The sequence below is a fragment of the Salmo salar genome, chromosome ssa15, assembly GCF_905237065.1.
Source record: "Salmo salar chromosome ssa15, Ssal_v3.1, whole genome shotgun sequence".
Taxonomy (NCBI): domain Eukaryota; kingdom Metazoa; phylum Chordata; class Actinopteri; order Salmoniformes; family Salmonidae; genus Salmo; species Salmo salar.
This window is the reverse complement of record NC_059456.1, coordinates 104,967,790-104,987,839: the sequence shown is the minus strand read 5'-3', so window position 1 is coordinate 104,987,839 and position 20,050 is coordinate 104,967,790. Positions and strand designations below refer to the sequence as shown.

General features: G+C 46.0%; 1 protein-coding gene across 1 annotated transcript in view; it reads right to left on the bottom strand.

Annotated features, from left to right (window-relative positions):
* Positions 1-1,996: 1,996 nt before the first annotated feature.
* LOC106572915 (transcription elongation factor A protein 2) overlaps positions 1,997-20,050 on the bottom strand; it is a 53,966-nt gene continuing 35,912 nt past the window's right edge. The window contains exon 10 of the mRNA XM_014147499.2: positions 1,997-4,146. Within this exon, the coding sequence (XP_014002974.2) occupies positions 4,138-4,146 (9 nt within the window). The 3' untranslated portion in view covers positions 1,997-4,137. The remainder of the gene's footprint in view (positions 4,147-20,050) is intronic.

Below are 20,050 nucleotides of genomic sequence, written 5' to 3'. Positions count from 1 at the left end.
ACTGTCATCACTTTCAGTAGCCTGATTACATCCAGACTGAAGTGAAATCTGCACAGAATTTTTAGTTTAACTCAGCAAGTCAGTTAAGAACAAATTCTTATTTACAATGACAGCCTACCAGGGAACAGTGGGTTAACTGCATTGTTCAGGGTCAGAATGACAGATCTTTACCTTGGCAGCTCAGGGATTCGAACCACCAACCTTCACACTTACTGGCCCAACACTCTAACCACTAGGCTACCTGCCACACCCGTCGTACCACCCCCTGAAGTGTTCAGACAGATCTGAATATAATCGGATCACAAAGCGACCTTTTAATGCGATCTTTGTATTCTGAAGTCACATGTAAGTGTCAAGTGTAGACACAAGGGATTTGAAAGGCTGGCCTGGTCCTGCTCCCCGATCCACAGGTATGGAAATAACCTGCTATTGCCAAAATAAACATAGCACTCCACACACACTACCACGAAGCACTCACATTTCAAGTGTAGACACGACCTCACAATCGTGGTCATTGCGGTACACCGTAGCAAAATGTTTTGCAATGTTGTGGAACATAAAACCAAAAACTCACCTCCCACTCTGTTTTGAAGCATTTTGGTCTGTTTCCTACATTGTGAACAGGACTCTAGTCTCGGGCCGGGGAGAGATGGCAGCTGTACCAATCCAAACCCGCTGCGACTACCTCATGACCTCGATGACACTGAACTACAACATTCAGTCATTTATAGATGTTTACAAGTTAATTACAATTAGGTTTCTATTCAAGGATAAGGTCAGCAGCAGATGGACTTTTAGGAATAACTAGTAAGTGCCATGCAAAATGTAGTCGAGCTGAGATATACAAAAACCAAAAAAAGGCAAGTGAATTGGCTAGAGGTTTGTTCCTCTTTTGGGTTTTTCCACAGCAAACTTTTCAGTTGATCTTGTGAGAAGTGATGGGAAATGTACATCAACTTTTGGAAGGTTTTATAATCTATGATGAAGTTAGATGCAGATCTCTAGCACTCTAAAATATTTTATAAGAAAAAGGGTGAGATTTCAGGCGTAACAAGTCAGGTAAAATTGTCAAAAGGGGATACTTCCTTTTTGGGGGGGGGGGGGGGCTTTTCCACAGCAAACATTCCGTCATGTAGATGGACCATCCTTGATTCTTTCACCTTGTTTGAATTGGCGCGTGTTTAGTGGGACATAACGTCGTAGAACGTTCAGACAGAAATATGCTATGTAGAACAAACATGCTTCTCTGACATGGTTCCTTATTCTACATATCTGCTCTAGACAGCTGATTTACTGAACTTCACGTGGCCCAGTTGATTTACTGAACCGCACGTGGCCCAGTTGATTTACTGAACCGCACGTGGCCCAGTTGATTTACTGAACCTCACGTGGCCCAGTTGATTTACTGAACTTCACGTGGCCCAGTTGATTTACTGAACTGCGCATGGCCCAGTTGATTTACTGAACTGCACGTGGCCCAGTTGATTTACTGAACCTCACGTGGCCCAGTTGATTTACTGAACTGCGCGTGGCCCAGTTGATTTACTGAACCTCACGTGGCCCAGTTGATTTACTGAACTGCGCTTGGCCCAGTTGATTTAATGAACCTCACGTGGCCCAGTTGATTTACTGAACAGCACGTGGCCCAGTTGATTTACTGAACTGTACGTGGCCCAGTTGATTTACTGAACCGCACGTGGCCCAGTTGATTTACTGAACTGCACGTGGCCCAGTTGATTTTGGGCTCCCGAGTGGCTTGCGGTCTAAGGCATTTCAGTGCTAGAGGCGCCACTACAAACCCTTGTTCGATTCCAGGCTGTATCACAACTGATCGTGATTGGGAGTCCCATAGGGCGGCGCACAATTGGCCCAGCGTCGTCCGGGTTTGGCCTGAGATAGGCCTTCATTGTAAATAAGAATTTGTTCTTAACTGACTTGCTAGTTAAATAAAAAAGTGTTTTACAAAATGCTAACAAGAACTTACCAGGACCCCCAGTCTCGTTCCACACTCCCTACATCTGTTTTTAATTCAATTGACACAAGTTCCCATTGGGAGGACAAATGTTTACATACAAAATAAATCACTTGCATGACAAAACTTTTCAAACCAGTCGACCGTTTTTGTCAGGATGCCCTCTTCTCCGGTAGCCTGAAATCCAACCAACAGTTTTGATACGTTTTATAATTGTTTCAACAACGGAGAAAGTAGGTTTGGATGTCAGGCTACTTCTCCAGTCCCCGCTAACCCCTTTACTAACATACGATCAGGCTACTTCTCCAGTCCCCGCTAAACCCTTTACTAACATACGATCAGGCTACTTCTCCAGTCGCCGCTAACCCCTTTTACTAACATACGATCAGGCTACTTCTCCAGTCCCCGCTAAACCCTTTACTAACATACGATCAGGCTACTTCTCCAGTCCCCGCTAAACCCTTTACTAACATACGATCAGGCTACTTCTCCAGTCCCCACTAAACCCTTTACTAACATACGATCAGGCTACTTCTCCAGTCCCCGCTAAACCCTTTTACTAGCGTACGATCAGGCTACTTCTCCAGTCCCCGCTAAACCCTTTACTAACATACGATCAGGCTACTTCTCCAGTCCCCGCTAAACCCTTTACTAACATACGATCAGGCTACTTCTCCAGTCCCCGCTAACCCCTTTACTAACATACGATCAGGCTACTTCTCCAGTCCCCGCTAAACCCTTTACTAACATACGATCAGGCTACTTCTCCAGTCCCCGCTAAACCCTTTACTAACATACGATCAGGCTACTTCTCCAGTCCCCGCTAAACCCTTTACTAACATACGATCAGGCTACTTCTCCAGTCCCCGCTAAACCCTTTACTAACATACGATCAGGCTACTTCTCCAGTCCCCGCTAAACCCTTTACTAACATACGATCAGGCTACTTCTCCAGTCCCCGCTAAACCCTTTTTACTAGCGTACGATCAGGCTACTTCTCCAGTCCCCGCTAAACCCTTTACTAACATACGATCAGGCTACTTCTCCAGTCCCCGCTAAACCCTTTTTACTAGCGTACGATCAGGCTACTTCTCCAGTCCCCGCTAAACCCTTTACTAACATACGATCAGGCTACTTCTCCAGTCCCCGCTAAACCCTTTTTACTAGCGTACGATCAGAGAAGGACAAGAGGAGAAACTGACAACTGTCCCGTCTCCTCCTCATCCCATTTCTCATTCCACTCCTCTGCAACTCTACATCTTCTAGCAGAACCTCCAGCTTCATTCATTTGTTCGTTTTAACAGAAGAATTTAAACCTAAATGGAAGTCTTTAAGAACCTGCGCAGCGTGTATGTAAGACAGTAGATTCAGAATATCTCCAAACAACGGCCTGTTCTATATACAGCAGGTGTCTATCCCAAACGGCACCCTATTCCCTTTATAGTGCACTACTTTTAGTGCCCTATATAGTGAATAATGTGCAATTTTGGGACACACATTAAGAGTGCATATACTCTATCTACAGCAAGTGTATAAAACTAATAGCAAAATAATCATTTGTGGCACAGAGAGGCAAAGAAAGGCACCACTATGTTCCCTAATGCCAAAAACAAAAGCTTTTTTTTGTTTGTTAGTTATATAGCTTAAACTAATAAACATCAAACCAAAACCTTGTTTTTAAGAATAAGTCCTTAACTTCAGCCTGGTACCGGGTAGTGCTCTTGTCAACTCGTGTCAAACATGACATTCAATAAGAGGTTGTAGTAAGAGAGCAGAAACAGAAAAGTTACCCAGACTAGCTCCATAATCATAGAAATTAAAATACTAGACTAGCTCCATAATCATAGAAATTAAAATACTAGACTAGGTCCATAATCATAGAAATTAAAATACTCGACTAGCTCCATAATCATAGAAATTAAAATACTAGACTAGCTCCATAATCATAGAAATTAAAATACTAGACTAGCTCCATAATCATAGAAATTAAAATATTAATACACGTCAAACATTTTCTCAAAATATATTCCAGATTTATGAGGATATCAAAACAAAATAAAAACAACAAAAGGAAGAAAAGAAATGAACAATTTGCAGTTGTAACAAAATAGGTCCCAGTTCTTCTTTATCCGTGTCAGCTCATCCCGTAGCAAATCATCTTCTCCTCAACAGAACTGGAGTGGAAGAGACAAAAGGTTTCAGTGAAGGTTATACATGTGGTTGATTTACTTTAGTTGAATGCACTGATTGCAAGTCCTTCTGGATAAGAGCTAAATTACTAAAATGTGAGAATACGTGAGAGATTAAAAAAAAAAAAAACGATCTAGTAGGTGTGTTGTATTATCCTGATGTGAGAGAATGTATAACTTCATTAAAAATCTGCATGGTTACCACTACATTAGTAACCAGTAAAGTCACCACTTTTGCTTGACAATGTCTGCTGCCATCTAGTGGTGACACTGTGGTACTGCAAAAAGGGGCTGAGCAGCCAAGCCACAACCATATCACCCTGATTCCACATCCCCTACATCTCCTAGCCCTTATTTACAAATCACAACAAGTCAAGGTTAGGTACCTCTCATTAGTCATATGTTGGATTCCAAATGAACCCCTTACCTCTACCCCTATTCACATGACTACAGATCTGACAGAAGCAAATATGGTCAACATTCCACCTAACCAAATCAGAACGTGAACCACCATACATTCAACTACCGTTCCAATCGTTTAACATCTAGAGAAGAGGGTAGAGGTAAAGGGTCCGTGTGGAACTCAGCAAGATGCCCAAAAACCCTTATCAATCCTAATTCCAACAAGAAAAAGTTGGACCCGTTCCAAAATAGACCCGCTGGTTCTTGGTGACTTCTGATTGGCCAACAACGACAGGCTACACGACTCCACTCTCGTGAAAAGCAAAGAGCGAGAGCAGAAACATAAACGATTAAATGTATCTCGCCGTGTAGCTACTGCAAGTGGTCGCGTTCAGATCTGTACTGGTTCCTTACAGTTAAAATTACACCCGATACCAGTAAAAAATCACATCAGATCAGAACCAGACCCGTGAAATTATTTTGAATTTTTTATTTGGACCCAGGCGGGTCCAGGATCGGGTCTCGGGTATTCAGGAAGACCTCTAACTCCACCACCACTCCAGATCAAGTAAAGAAGGTACTCCCTACTGGGTAGTGTCTATAACTAGGGAGCAGGGTAGTGTCTATAACTAGGGAGCAGGGTAGTGTATATAACTAGGGAACAGGGTAGTGTCTATAACTAGGGAGCAGGGTAGTGTCTATAACTAGGGAGCAGGGTAGTGTCTATAACTAGGGAGCAGGGTAGTGTCTATATCTAGGGAGCAGGGCAGTGTATATAACTAGGGAGCAGGGTAGTGTCTATATCTAGGGAGCAGGGTAGTGTCTATAACTAGGGAGCAGGGTAGTGTCTACAACTAGGGAGCAGGGTAGTGTCTATAACTAGGGAGCAGGGTAGTGTATATAACTAGGGAGCAGGGTAGTGTGTATAACTAGGGAGCAGGGTAGTGTCTATAACTAGGGAGCAGGGTAGTGTCTATAACTAGGGAGCAGGGTAGTGTCTATAACTAGGGAGCAGGGTAGTGTATATAACTAGGGAGCAGGGTAGTGTCTATAACTAGGGAGCAGGGTAGTGTCTATAACTAGGGAGCAGGGTAGTGTCTATATCTAGGGAGCAGGGTAGTGTCTATAACTAGGGAGCAGGGTAGTGTCTATAACTAGGGAGCAGGGTAGTGTATATAACTAGGGAGTAGGGTAGTGTATATAACTAGGGAGCAGGGTAGTGTCTATAACTAGGGAGCAGGGTAGTGTATTAACTAGGGAGCAGGGTAGTGTCTATAACTAGGGAGCAGGGTAGTGTATATAACTAGGGAGCAGGGTAGTGTATATAACTAGGGAGCAGGGTAGTGTATATAACTAGGGAGCAGGGTAGTGTCTATATCTAGGGAGCAGGGTAGTGTCTATAACTAGGGAGCAGGGTAGTGTATATAACTAGGGAGCAGGGTAGTGTCTATAACTAGGGAGCAGGGTAGTGTCTATAACTAGGGAGCAGGGTAGTGTATATAACTAGGGAGCAGGGTCGTGTCTATAACTAGGGAGCAGGGTAGTGTCTATGACTAGGGAGCAGGGTAGTGTCTATCTAGGGAGCAGGGTAGTGTATATAACTAGGGAGCAGGGTAGTGTCTATATCTAGGGAGCAGGGTAGTGTATATAACTAGGGAGCAGGGTAGTGTCTATATCTAGGGAGCAGGGTAGTGTCTATAACTAGGGAGCAGGGTAGTGTCTACAACTAGGGAGCAGGGTAGTGTCTATAACTAGGGAGCAGGGTAGTGTCTATAACTAGGGAGCAGGGTAGTGTCTATATCTAGGGAGCAGGGTAGTGTCTATAACTAGGGAGCAGGGTAGTGTCTATAACTAGGGAGCAGGGTAGTGTCTATAACTAGGGAGCAGGGTAGTGTATATAACTAGGGAGTAGGGTAGTGTATATAACTAGGGAGCAGGGTAGTGTCTATAACTAGGGAGCAGGGTAGTGTATTAACTAGGGAGCAGGGTAGTGTCTATAACTAGGGAGCAGGGTAGTGTATATAACTAGGGAGCAGGGTAGTGTATATAACTAGGGAGCAGGGTAGTGTATATAACTATGGAGCAGGGTAGTGTCTATATCTAGGGAGCAGGGTAGTGTCTATAACTAGGGAGCAGGGTAGTGTATATAACTAGGGAGCAGGGTAGTGTCTATAACTAGGGAGCAGGGTAGTGTCTATAACTAGGGAGCAGGGTAGTGTATATAACTAGGGAGCAGGGTCGTGTCTATAACTAGGGAGCAGGGTAGTGTCTATGACTAGGGAGCAGGGTAGTGTCTATATCTAGGGAGCAGGGTAGTGTCTATATCTAGGGAGCAGGGTAGTGTCTATAACTAGGGAGCAGGGTAGTGTCTATATCTAGGGAGCAGGGTAGTGTCTATAACTAGGGAGCAGGGTAGTGTCTATGACTAGGGAGCAGGGGTAGTGTCTATAACTAGGGAGCAGGGTAGTGTATATAACTAGGGAGCAGGGTAGTGTCTATAACTAGGGAGCAGGGTAGTGTCTATAACTAGGGAGCAGGGTAGTGTCTATAACTAGGGAGCAGGGTAGTGTCTATAACTAGGGAGCAGGGTAGTGTCTATAACTAGGGAGCAGGGTAGTGTATATATCTAGGGAGCAGGGTAGTGTCTATAACTAGGGAGCAGGGTAGTGTCTATAACTAGGGAGCAGGGTAGTGTATATAACTAGGGAGCAGGGTAGTGTCTATAACTAGGGAGCAGGGTAGTGTCTATAACTAGGGAGCAGGGTAGTGTCTATAACTAGGGAGCAGGGTAGTGTCTATAACTAGGGAGCAGGGTAGTGTCTATAACTAGGGGAGCAGGGTAGTGTCTATATCTAGGGAGCAGGGTAGTGTCTATATCTAGGGAGCAGGGTAGTGTCTATAACTAGGGAGCAGGGTAGTGTGTATAACTAGGGAGCAGGGTAGTGTCTATAACTAGGGAGCAGGGTAGTGTCTATAACTAGGGGGCAGGGTAGTGTCTATAACTAGGGAGCAGGGTAGTGTCTATAACTAGGGAGCAGGGTAGTGTATATAACTAGGGAGCAGGGTAGTGTCTATAACTAGGGAGCAGGGTAGTGTCTATAACTAGGGAGCAGGGTAGTGTCTATAACTAGGGAGCAGGGTAGTGTCTATAACTAGGGAGCAGGGTAGTGTATATAACTAGGGAGCAGGGTAGTGTCTATAACTAGGGAGCAGGGTAGTGTCTATAACTAGGGAGCAGGGTAGTGTCTATAACTAGGGAGCAGGGTAGTGTCTATAACTAGGGAGCAGGGTAGTGTCTATAACTAGGGAGCAGGGTAGTGTCTATAACTAGGGAGCAGGGTAGTGTCTATAACTAGGGAGCAGGGTAGTGTCTATAACTAGGGAGCAGGGTAGTGTATATAACTAGGGAGCAGGGTAGTGTCTATAACTAGGGAGCAGGGTAGTGTCTATAACTAGGGAGCAGGGCAGTGTCTATAACTAGGGAGCAGGGTAGTGTCTATAACTAGGGAGCAGGGTAGTGTCTATAACTAGGGAGCAGGGTAGTGTCTATAACTAAGGAGCAGGGTAGTGTATATAACTAGGGAGCAGGGTAGTGTCTATAACTAGGGAGCAGGGTAGTGTCTATAACTAGTGTGCAGGGTAGTGTCTATAACTAGGGAGCTGGGTAGTGTCTATAACTAGGGAGCAGGGTAGTGTATATAACTAGGGAGCAGGGTAGTGTCTATAACTAGGGAGCAGGGTAGTGTCTATACCTAGGGAGCAGGGTAGTGTATATAACTAGGGAGCAGGGTAGTGTCTATAACTAGGGAGCAGGGTAGTGTATATATATCTAGGGAGCAGGGTAGTGTCTATAACTAGGGAGCAGGGTAGTGTTTATAACTAGGGAGCAGGGTAGCTATAACTAGGGAGCAGGGTAGTGTCTATAACTAGGGAGCAGGGTAGTGTCTATAACTAGGGAGCAGGGTAGTGTATATAACTAGGGAGCAGGGTAGTGTCTATATCTAGGGAGCAGGGTAGTGTCTATAACTAGGGAGCAGGGTAGTGTCTATATCTAGGGAGCAGGGTAGTGACTATAACTAGGGAGCAGGGTAGTGTATATAACTAGGGAGCAGGGTAGTGTATATAACTAGGGAGCAGGGTAGTGTCTATAACTAGGGAGCAGGGTAGTGTCTATAACTAGGGAGCAGGGTAGTGTCTATAACTAGGGAGCAGGGTAGTGTATATAACTAGGGAGCAGGGTAGTGTCTATAACTAGGGAGCAGGGTAGTGTTTATAACTAGGGAGCAGGGTAGTGTCTATAACTAGGGAGCAGGGTAGTGTATATAACTAGGGAGCAGGGTAGTGTATATAACTAGGGAGCAGGGTAGTGTCTATAACTAGGGAGCAGGGTAGTGTATATAACTAGGGAGCAGGGTAGTGTATATATATCTAGGGAGCAGGGTAGTGTCTATAACTAGGGAGCAGGGTAGTGTCTATATCTAGGGAGCAGGGTAGTGTCTATAACTAGGGAGCAGGGTAGTGTCTATAACTAGGGAGCAGGGTAGTGTATATAACTAGGGAGCAGGGTCGTGTCTATAACTAGGGAGCAGGGTAGTGTATATAACTAGGGAGCAGGGTAGTGTCTATAACTAGGGAGCAGGGTAGTCTCTATAACCAGGGAGCAGGGTAGTGTATATAACCAGGGAGCAGGGTAGTGTATATAACTAGGGAGCAGGGTAGTGTATATAACTAGGGAGCAGGGTAGTGTCTATAACTAGGGAGCAGGCTAGTGTCTATAACTAGGGAGCAGGGTAGTGTCTATAACTAGGGAGCAGGGTAGTGTCTATAACTAGGGAGCAGGGTAGTCTCTATAACCAGGGAGCAGGGTAGTGTCTATAACTAGGGAGCAGGGTAGTGTCTATATCTAGGGAGCAGGGTAGTGTCTATATCTAGGGAGCAGGGTAGTGTCTATAACTAGGGAGCAGGGTAGTGTCTATAACTAGGGAGCAGGGTAGTGTCTATAACTAGGGAGCAGGGTAGTGTCTATAACTAGGGAGCAGGGTATGTTCTATAACTAGGGAGAAGGGTAGTGTATATAACTAGGGAGCAGGGTAGTGTCTATATCTAGGGAGCAGGGTAGTGTCTATAACTAGGGAGCAGGGTAGTGTCTATATCTAGGGAGCAGGGTAGTGACTATAACTAGGGAGCAGGGTAGTGTATATAACTAGGGAGCAGGGTAGTGTATATAACTAGGGAGCAGGGTAGTGTCTATAACTAGGGAGCAGGGTAGTGTCTATAACTAAGGAGCAGGGTAGTGTCTATAACTAGGGAGCAGGGTAGTGTATATAACTAGGGAGCAGGGTAGTGTCTATAACTAGGGAGCAGGGTAGTGTTTATAACTAGGGAGCAGGGTAGTGTCTATAACTAGGGAGCAGGGTAGTGTATATAACTAGGGAGCAGGGTAGTGTATATAACTAAGGAGCAGGGTAGTGTCTAAAACTAGGGAGCAGGGTAGTGTATATAACTAGGGAGCAGGGTAGTGTATATATATCTAGGGAGCAGGGTAGTGTCTATAACTAGGGAGCAGGGTAGTGTCTATATCTAGGGAGCAGGGTAGTGTCTATAACTAGGGAGCAGGGTAGTGTATATAACTAGGGAGTAGGGTAGTGTATATAACTAGGGAGCAGGGTAGTGTCTATAACTAGGGAGCAGGGTAGTGTCTATATCTAGGGAGCAGGGTAGTGTCTATAACTAGGGAGCAGGGTAGTGTATATAACTAGGGAGCAGGGTAGTGTCTATAACTAGGGAGCAGGGTAGTGTCTATAACTAGGGAGCAGGGTAGTGTATATAACTAGGGAGCAGGGTCGTGTCTATAACTAGGGAGCAGGGTAGTGTCTATGACTAGGGAGCAGGGTAGTGTCTATATCTAGGGAGCAGGGTAGTGTCTATATCTAGGGAGCAGGGTAGTGTCTATAACTAGGGAGCAGGGTAGTGTCTATATCTAGGGAGCAGGGTAGTGTCTATAACTAGGGAGCAGGGTAGTGTCTATGACTAGGGAGCAGGGTAGTGTCTATAACTAGGGAGCAGGGTAGTGTATATAACTAGGGAGCAGGGTAGTGTCTATAACTAGGGAGCAGGGTAGTGTCTATAACTAGGGAGCAGGGTAGTGTCTATAACTAGGGAGCAGGGTAGTGTCTATATCTAGGGAGCAGGGTAGTGTCTATAACTAGGGAGCAGGGTAGTGTATATATCTAGGGAGCAGGGTAGTGTCTATAACTAGGGAGCAGGGTAGTGTCTATAACTAGGGAGCAGGGTAGTGTATATAACTAGGGAGCTGGGTAGTGTCTATAACTAGGGAGCAGGGTAGTGTCTATAACTAGGGAGCAGGGTAGTGTCTATAACTAGGGAGCAGGGTAGTGTCTATAACTAGGGAGCAGGGTAGTGTCTATAACTAGGGAGCAGGGTAGTGTATATAACTAGGGAGCAGGGTAGTGTCTATAACTAGGGAGCAGGGTAGTGTCTATAACTAGGGAGCAGGGTAGTGTATATAACTAGGGAGCAGGGTAGTGTCTATAACTAGGGAGCAGGGTAGTGTCTATAACTAGGGAGCAGGGTAGTGTCTATAACTAGGGAGCAGGGTAGTGTCTATAACTAGGGAGCAGGGTAGTGTCTATAACTAGGGAGCAGGGTAGTGTCTATAACTAGGGAGCAGGGTAGTGTCTATAACTAGGGAGCAGGGTAGTGTCTATAACTAGGGAGCAGGGTAGTGTCTATAACTAGGGAGCAGGGTAGTGTATATAACTAGGGAGCAGGGTAGTGTCTATAACTAGGGAGCAGGGTAGTGTCTATAACTAGGGAGCAGGGTAGTGTCTATAACTAGGGAGCAGGGTAGTGTCTATAACTAGGGAGCAGGGTAGTGTCTATAACTAGGGAGCAGGGTAGTGTCTATAACTAGGGAGCAGGGTAGTGTCTATAACTAGGGAGCAGGGTAGTGTCTATAACTAGGGAGCAGGGTAGTGTCTATAACTAGGGAGCAGGGTAGTGTCTATAACTAGGGAGCAGGGTAGTGTCTATAACTAGGGAGCAGGGTAGTGTCTATAACTAGGGAGCAGGGTAGTGTCTATAACTAGGGAGCAGGGTAGTGTCTATAACTAGGGGAGCAGGGTAGTGTCTATAACTAGGGAGCAGGGTAGTGTCTATAACTAGGGAGCAGGGTAGTGTCTATAACTAGGGAGCAGGGTAGTGTCTATAACTAGGGAGCAGGGTAGTGTCTATAACTAGGGAGCAGGGTAGTGTCTATAACTAGGGAGCAGGGTAGTGTCTATAACTAGGGAGCAGGGTAGTGTCTATAACTAGGGAGCAGGGTAGTGTATATAACTAGGGAGCAGGGTAGTGTCTATAACTAGGGAGCAGGGTAGTGTCTATAACTAGGGAGCAGGGTAGTGTCTATAACTAGGGAGCAGGGTAGTGTCTATAACTAGGGAGCAGGGTAGTGTATATAACTAGGGAGCAGGGTAGTGTCTATAACTAGGGAGCAGGGTAGTGTCTATAACTAGGGAGCAGGGTAGTGTCTATAACTAGGGAGCAGGGTAGTGTCTATAACTAGGGAGCAGGGTAGTGTCTATAACTAGGGAGCAGGGTAGTGTCTATAACTAGGGAGCAGGGTAGTGTCTATAACTAGGGAGCAGGGTAGTGTCTATAACTAGGGAGCAGGGTAGTGTCTATAACTAGGGAGCAGGGTAGTGTCTATAACTAGGGAGCAGGGTAGTGTCTATAACTAGGGAGCAGGGTAGTGTCTATAACTAGGGAGCAGGGTAGTGTCTATAACTAGGGAGCAGGGTAGTGTCTATAACTAGGGAGCAGGGTAGTGTATATAACTAGGGAGCAGGGTAGTGTCTATAACTAGGGAGCAGGGTAGTGTCTATAACTAGGGAGCAGGGTAGTGTCTATAACTAGGGAGCAGGGTAGTGTCTATAACTAGGGAGCAGGGTAGTGTATATAACTAGGGAGCAGGGTAGTGTCTATAACTAGGGAGCAGGGTAGTGTCTATAACTAGGGAGCAGGGTAGTGTCTATAACTAGGGAGCAGGGTAGTGTCTATAACTAGGGAGCAGGGTAGTGTCTATAACTAGGGAGCAGGGTAGTGTCTATAACTAGGGAGCAGGGTAGTGTCTATAACTAGGGAGCAGGGTAGTGTCTATAACTAGGGAGCAGGGTAGTGTCTATAACTAGGGAGCAGGGTAGTGTCTATAACTAGGGAGCAGGGTAGTGTCTATAACTAGGGAGCAGGGTAGTGTCTATAACTAGGGAGCAGGGTAGTGTCTATAACTAGGGGAGCAGGGTAGTGTCTATAACTAGGGAGCAGGGTAGTGTCTATAACTAGGGAGCAGGGTAGTGTCTATAACTAGGGAGCAGGGTAGTGTCTATAACTAGGGAGCAGGGTAGTGTCTATAACTAGGGAGCAGGGTAGTGTCTATAACTAGGGAGCAGGGTAGTGTCTATAACTAGGGAGCAGGGTAGTGTCTATAACTAGGGAGCAGGGTAGTGTCTATAACTAGGGAGCAGGGTAGTGTCTATAACTAGGGAGCAGGGTAGTGTCTATAACTAGGGAGCAGGGTAGTGTCTATAACTAGGGAGCAGGGTAGTGTCTATAACTAGGGAGCAGGGTAGTGTCTATAACTAGGGAGCAGGGTAGTGTCTATAACTAGGGAGCAGGGTAGTGTCTATAACTAGGGAGCAGGGTAGTGTCTATAACTAGGGAGCAGGGTAGTGTCTATATCTAGGGAGCAGGGTAGTGTCTATAACTAGGGAGCAGGGTAGTGTCTATAACTAGGGAGCAGGGTAGTGTCTATAACTAGGGAGCAGGGTAGTGTCTATAACTAGGGAGCAGGGTAGTGTCTATAACTAGGGAGCAGGGTAGTGTCTATAACTAGGGAGCAGGGTAGTGTATATAACTAGGGAGCAGGGTAGTGTCTATAACTAGGGAGCAGGGTAGTGTATATAACTAGGGAGCAGGGTAGTGTCTATAACTAGGGAGCAGGGTAGTGTCTATAACTAGGGAGCAGGGTAGTGTCTATAACTAGGGAGCAGGGTAGTGTCTATAACTAGGGAGCAGGGTAGTGTCTATAACTAGGGAGCAGGGTAGTGTCTATAACTAGGGAGCAGGGTAGTGTCTATAACTAGGGAGCAGGGTAGTGTCTATAACTAGGGAGCAGGGTAGTGTATATAACTAGGGAGCAGGGTAGTGTCTATAACTAGGGAGCAGGGTAGTGTCTATAACTAGGGAGCAGGGTAGTGTCTATAACTAGGGAGCAGGGTAGTGTATATAACTAGGGAGCAGGGTAGTGTCTATAACTAGGGAGCAGGGTAGTGTCTATAACTAGGGAGCAGGGTAGTGTCTATAACTAGGGAGCAGGGTAGTGTATATAACTAGGGAGCAGGGTAGTGTATATAACTAGGGAGCAGGGTAGTGTCTATAACTAGGGAGCAGGGTAGTGTATATAACTAGGGAGCAGGGTAGTGTCTATAACTAGGGAGCAGGGTAGTGTATATAACTAGGGAGCAGGGTAGTGTATATAACTAGGGAGCAGGGTAGTGTCTATAACTAGGGAGCAGGGTAGTGTATATAACTAGGGAGCAGGGTAGTGTCTATAACTAGGGAGCAGGGTAGTGTCTATAACTAGGGAGCAGGGTAGTGTCTATAACTAGGGAGCAGGGTAGTGTCTATAACTAGGGAGCAGGGTAGTGTCTATAACTAGGGAGCAGGGTAGTGTCTATAACTAGGGAGCAGGGTAGTGTCTATAACTAGGGAGCAGGGTAGTGTCTATAACTAGGGAGCAGGGTAGTGTCTATAACTAGGGAGCAGGGTAGTGTCTATGACTAGGGAGCAGGGTAGTGTCTATAACTAGGGAGCAGGGTAGTGTATATAACTAGGGAGCAGGGTAGTGTCTATAACTAGGGAGCAGGGTAGTGTCTATAACTAGGGAGCAGGGTAGTGTCTATAACTAGGGAGCAGGGTAGTGTCTATAACTAGGGAGCAGGGTAGGTTCTATAACTAGGGAGAAGGGTAGTGTATATAACTAGGGAGCAGGGTAGTGTCTATATCTAGGGAGCAGGGTAGTGTCTATACCTAGGGAGCAGGGTAGTGTCTATATCTAGGGAGCAGGGTAGTGACTATAACTAGGGAGCAGGGTAGTGTATATAACTAGGGAGCAGGGTAGTGTATATAACTAGGGAGCAGGGTAGTGTCTATAACTAGGGAGCAGGGTAGTGTCTATAACTAAGGAGCAGGGTAGTGTCTATAACTAGGGAGCAGGGTAGTGTATATAACTAGGGAGCAGGGTAGTGTCTATAACTAGGGAGCAGGGTAGTGTATATAACTAGGGAGCAGGGTAGTGTATATATATCTAGGGAGCAGGGTAGTGTCTATAACTAGGGAGCAGGGTAGTGTCTATATCTAGGGAGCAGGGTAGTGTCTATAACTAGGGAGCAGGGTAGTGTATATAACTAGGGAGTAGGGTAGTGTATATAACTAGGGAGCAGGGTAGTGTCTATAACTAGGGAGCAGGGTAGTGTCTATAACTAGGGAGCAGGGTAGTGTCTATAACTAGGGAGCAGGGTAGTGTATATAACTAGGGAGCAGGGTAGTGTCTATAACTAGGGAGCAGGGTAGTGTGTATAACTAGGGAGCAGGGTAGTGTCTATAACTAGGGAGCAGGGTAGTGTATATAACTAGGGAGCAGGGTAGTGTATATACCTAGGGAGCAGGGTAGTGTCTATAACTAGGGAGCAGGGTAGTGTATATAACTAGGGAGCAGGGTAGTGTATATATATCTAGGGAGCAGGGTAGTGTCTATAACTAGGGAGCAGGGTAGTGTCTATATCTAGGGAGCAGGGTAGTGTCTATAACTAGGGAGCAGGGTAGTGTATATAACTAGGGAGTAGGGTAGTGTATATAACTAGGGAGCAGGGTAGTGTATTAACTAGGGAGCAGGGTAGTGTCTATAACTAGGGAGCAGTGTAGTGTGTATAACTAGGGAGCAGGGTAGTGTCTATAACTAGGGAGCAGGGTAGTGTATATAACTAGGGAGCAGGGTAGTGTCTATATCTAGGGAGCAGGGTAGTGTCTATAACTAGGGAGAAGGGTAGTGTATATAACTAGGGAGCAGGGTAGTGTCTATAACTAGGGAGCAGGGTAGTGTATATAACTAGGGAGCAGGGTAGTGTCTATAACTAGGGAGCAGGGTAGTCTCTATAACCAGGGAGCAGGGTAGTGTCTATAACTAGGGAGCAGGGTAGTGTCTATATCTAGGGAGCAGGGTAGTGTCTATATCTAGGGAGCAGGGTAGTGTCTATAACTAGGGAGCAGGGTAGTGTATATAACTAGGGAGCAGGGTAGTGTATATATATCTAGGGAGCAGGGTAGTGTCTATAACTAGGGAGCAGGGTAGTGTCTATATCTAGGGAGCAGGGTAGTGTCTATAACTAGGGGAGCAGGGTAGTGTATATAACTAGGGAGCAGGGTAGTGTATATAACTAGGGAGCAGGGTAGTGTATTAACTAGGGAGCAGGGTAGTGTCTATAACTAGGGAGCAGTGTAGTGTGTATAACTAGGGAGCAGGGTAGTGTATATAACTAGGGAGCAGGGTAGTGTATATAACTAGGGAGCAGGGTAGTGTCTATATCTAGGGAGCAGGGTAGTGTCTATAACTAGGGAGAAGGGTAGTGTCTATAACTAGGGAGCAGGGTAGTGTCTATAACTAGGGAGCAGGGTAGTGTCTATAACTAGGGAGCAGGGTAGTGTCTATAACTAGGGAGCAGGGTAGTGTCTATAACTAGGGAGCAGGGTAGTGTCTATAACTAGGGAGCAGGGTAGTGTCTATATCTAGGGAGCAGGGTAGTGTCTATATCTAGGGAGCAGGGTAGTGTCTATAACTAGGGAGCAGGGTAGTGTGTATAACTAGGGAGCAGGGTAGTGTCTATAACTAGGGAGCAGGGTAGTGTCTATAACTAGGGAGCAGGGTAGTGTCAATAACTAGGGAGCAGGGTAGTGTCTATAACTAGGGAGCAGGGTAGTGTCTATAACTAGGGAGCAGGGTAGTGTCTATAACTAGGGAGCAGGGTAGTGTCTATAACTAGGGAGCAGGGGTAGTGTCTATAACTAGGGAGCAGGGTAGTGTCTATAACTAGGGAGCAGGGTAGTGTCTATAACTAGGGAGCAGGGTAGTGTATATAACTAGGGAGCAGGGTAGTGTCTATAACTAGGGAGCAGGGTAGTGTATATAACTAGGGAGCAGGGTAGTGTCTATAACTAGGGAGCAGGGTAGTGTATATAACTAGGGAGCAGGGTAGTGTATATAACTAGGGAGCAGGGTAGTGTGTATAACTAGGGAGCAGGGTAGTGTATATAACTAGGGAGCAGGGTAGTGTCTATAACTAGGGAGCAGGGTAGTGTATATAACTAGGGAGCAGGGTAGTGTATATAACTAGGGAGCAGGGTAGTGTCTATAACTAGGGAGCAGGGTAGTGTATATAACTAGGGAGCAGGGTAGTGTATATAACTAGGGAGCAGGGTAGTGTCTATAACTAGGGAGCAGGGTAGTGTCTATAACTAGGGGAGCAGGGTAGTGTCTATAACTAGGGAGCAGGGTAGTGTCTATAACTAGGGAGCAGGGTAGTGTCTATAACTAGGGAGCAGGGTAGTGTCTATAACTAGGGAGCAGGGTAGTGTCTATAACTAGGGAGCAGGGTAGTGTATATAACTAGGGAGCAGGGTAGTGTCTATAACTAGGGAGCAGGGTAGTGTCTATAACTAGGGAGCAGGGTAGTGTATATAACTAGGGAGCAGGGTAGTGTCTATAACTAGGGAGCAGGGTAGTGTCTATAACTAGGGAGCAGGGTAGTGTCTATAACTAGGGAGCAGGGTAGTGTATATAACTAGGGAGCAGGGTAGTGTCTATAACTAGGGAGCAGGGTAGTGTCTATAACTAGGGAGCAGGGTAGTGTCTATAACTAGGGAGCAGGGTAGTGTCTATAACTAGGGAGCAGGGTAGTGTATATAACTAGGGAGCAGGGTAGTGTCTATAACTAGGGAGCAGGGTAGTGTCTATAACTAGGGAGCAGGGTAGTGTCTATAACTAGGGAGCAGGGTAGTGTCTATAACTAGGGAGCAGGGTAGTGTATATAACTAGGGAGCAGGGTAGTGTCTATAACTAGGGAGCAGGGTAGTGTCTATAACTAGGGAGCAGGGTAGTGTCTATAACTAGGGAGCAGGGTAGTGTCTATAACTAGGGAGCAGGGTAGTGTCTATAACTAGGGAGCAGGGTAGTGTCTATAACTAGGGAGCAGGGTAGTGTCTATAACTAGGGAGCAGGGTAGTGTCTATAACTAGGGAGCAGGGTAGTGTCTATAACTAGGGAGCAGGGTAGTGTCTATAACTAGGGAGCAGGGTAGTGTCTATAACTAGGGAGCAGGGTAGTGTCTATAACTAGGGAGCAGGGTAGTGTCTATAACTAGGGAGCAGGGTAGTGTCTATAACTAGGGAGCAGGGTAGTGTCTATAACTAGGGAGCAGGGTAGTGTCTATAACTAGGGAGCAGGGTAGTGTCTATAACTAGGGAGCAGGGTAGTGTATATAACTAGGGAGCAGGGTAGTGTCTATAACTAGGGAGCAGGGTAGTGTCTATAACTAGGGAGCAGGGTAGTGTCTATAACTAGGGAGCAGGGTAGTGTCTATAACTAGGGAGCAGGGTAGTGTCTATAACTAGGGAGCAGGGTAGTGTATATAACTAGGGAGCAGGGTAGTGTATATAACTAGGGAGCAGGGTAGTGTCTATAACTAGGGAGCAGGGTAGTGTCTATAACTAGGGAGCAGGGTAGTGTCTATAACTAGGGAGCAGGGTAGTGTATATAACTAGGGAGCAGGGTAGTGTCTATAACTAGGGAGCAGGGTAGTGTCTATAACTAGGGAGCAGGGTAGTGTATATAACTAGGGAGCAGGGTAGTGTATATAACTAGGGAGCAGGGTAGTGTCTATAACTAGGGAGCAGGGTAGTGTCTATAACTAGGGAGCAGGGTAGTGTATATAACTAGGGAGCAGGGTAGTGTATATAACTAGGGAGCAGGGTAGTGTCTATAACTAGGGAGCAGGGTAGTGTCTATAACTAGGGAGCAGGGTAGTGTCTATAACTAGGGAGCAGGGTAGTGTATATAACTAGGGAGCAGGGTAGTGTCTATAACTAGGGGAGCAGGGTAGTGTCTATAACTAGGGAGCAGGGTAGTGTCTATAACTAGGGAGCAGGGTAGTGTCTATAACTAGGGAGCAGGGTAGTGTCTATAACTAGGGAGCAGGGTAGTGTCTATAACTAGGGAGCAGGGTAGTGTCTATAACTAGGGAGCAGGGTAGTGTCTATAACTAGGGAGCAGGGTAGTGTCTATAACTAGGGAGCAGGGTAGTGTCTATAACTAGGGAGCAGGGTAGTGTCTATAACTAGGGAGCAGGGTAGTGTCTATAACTAGGGAGCAGGGTAGTGTATATAACTAGGGAGCAGGGTAGTGTCTATAACTAGGGAGCAGGGTAGTGTCTATATCTAGGGAGCAGGGTAGTGTCTATAACTAGGGAGCAGGGTAGTGTCTATAACTAGGGAGCAGGGTAGTGTATATAACTAGGGAGCAGGGTAGTGTCTATAACTAGGGAGCAGGGTAGTGTCTATAACTAGGGAGCAGGGTAGTGTATATAACTAGGGAGCAGGGTAGTGTCTATAACTAGGGAGCAGGGTAGTGTCTATAACTAGGGAGCAGGGTAGTGTCTATAACTAGGGAGCAGGGTAGTGTCTATAACTAGGGAGCAGGGTAGTGTCTATAACTAGGGAGCAGGGTAGTGTCTATAACTAGGGAGCAGGGTAGTGTCTATAACTAGGGAGCAGGGTAGTGTCTATAACTAGGGAGCAGGGTAGTGTCTATAACTAGGGAGCAGGGTAGTGTCTATAACTAGGGAGCAGGGTAGTGTCTATAACTAGGGAGCAGGGTAGTGTCTATAACTAGGGAGCAGGGTAGTGTCTATAACTAGGGAGCAGGGTAGTGTCTATAACTAGGGGAGCAGGGTAGTGTCTATAACTAGGGAGCAGGGTAGTGTCTATAACTAGGGAGCAGGGTAGTGTATATAACTAGGGAGCAGGGTAGTGTCTATAACTAGGGAGCAGGGTAGTGTCTATAACTAGGGAGCAGGGTAGTGTCTATAACTAGGGAGCAGGGTAGTGTCTATAACTAGGGAGCAGGGTAGTGTCTATAACTAGGGAGCAGGGTAGTGTCTATAACTAGGGAGCAGGGTAGTGTATATAACTAGGGAGCAGGGTAGTGTATATAACTAGGGAGCAGGGTAGTGTCTATAACTAGGGAGCAGGGTAGTGTCTATAACTAGGGAGCAGGGTAGTGTCTATAACTAGGGAGCAGGGTAGTGTCTATAACTAGGGAGCAGGGTAGTGTCTATAACTAGGGAGCAGGGTAGTGTCT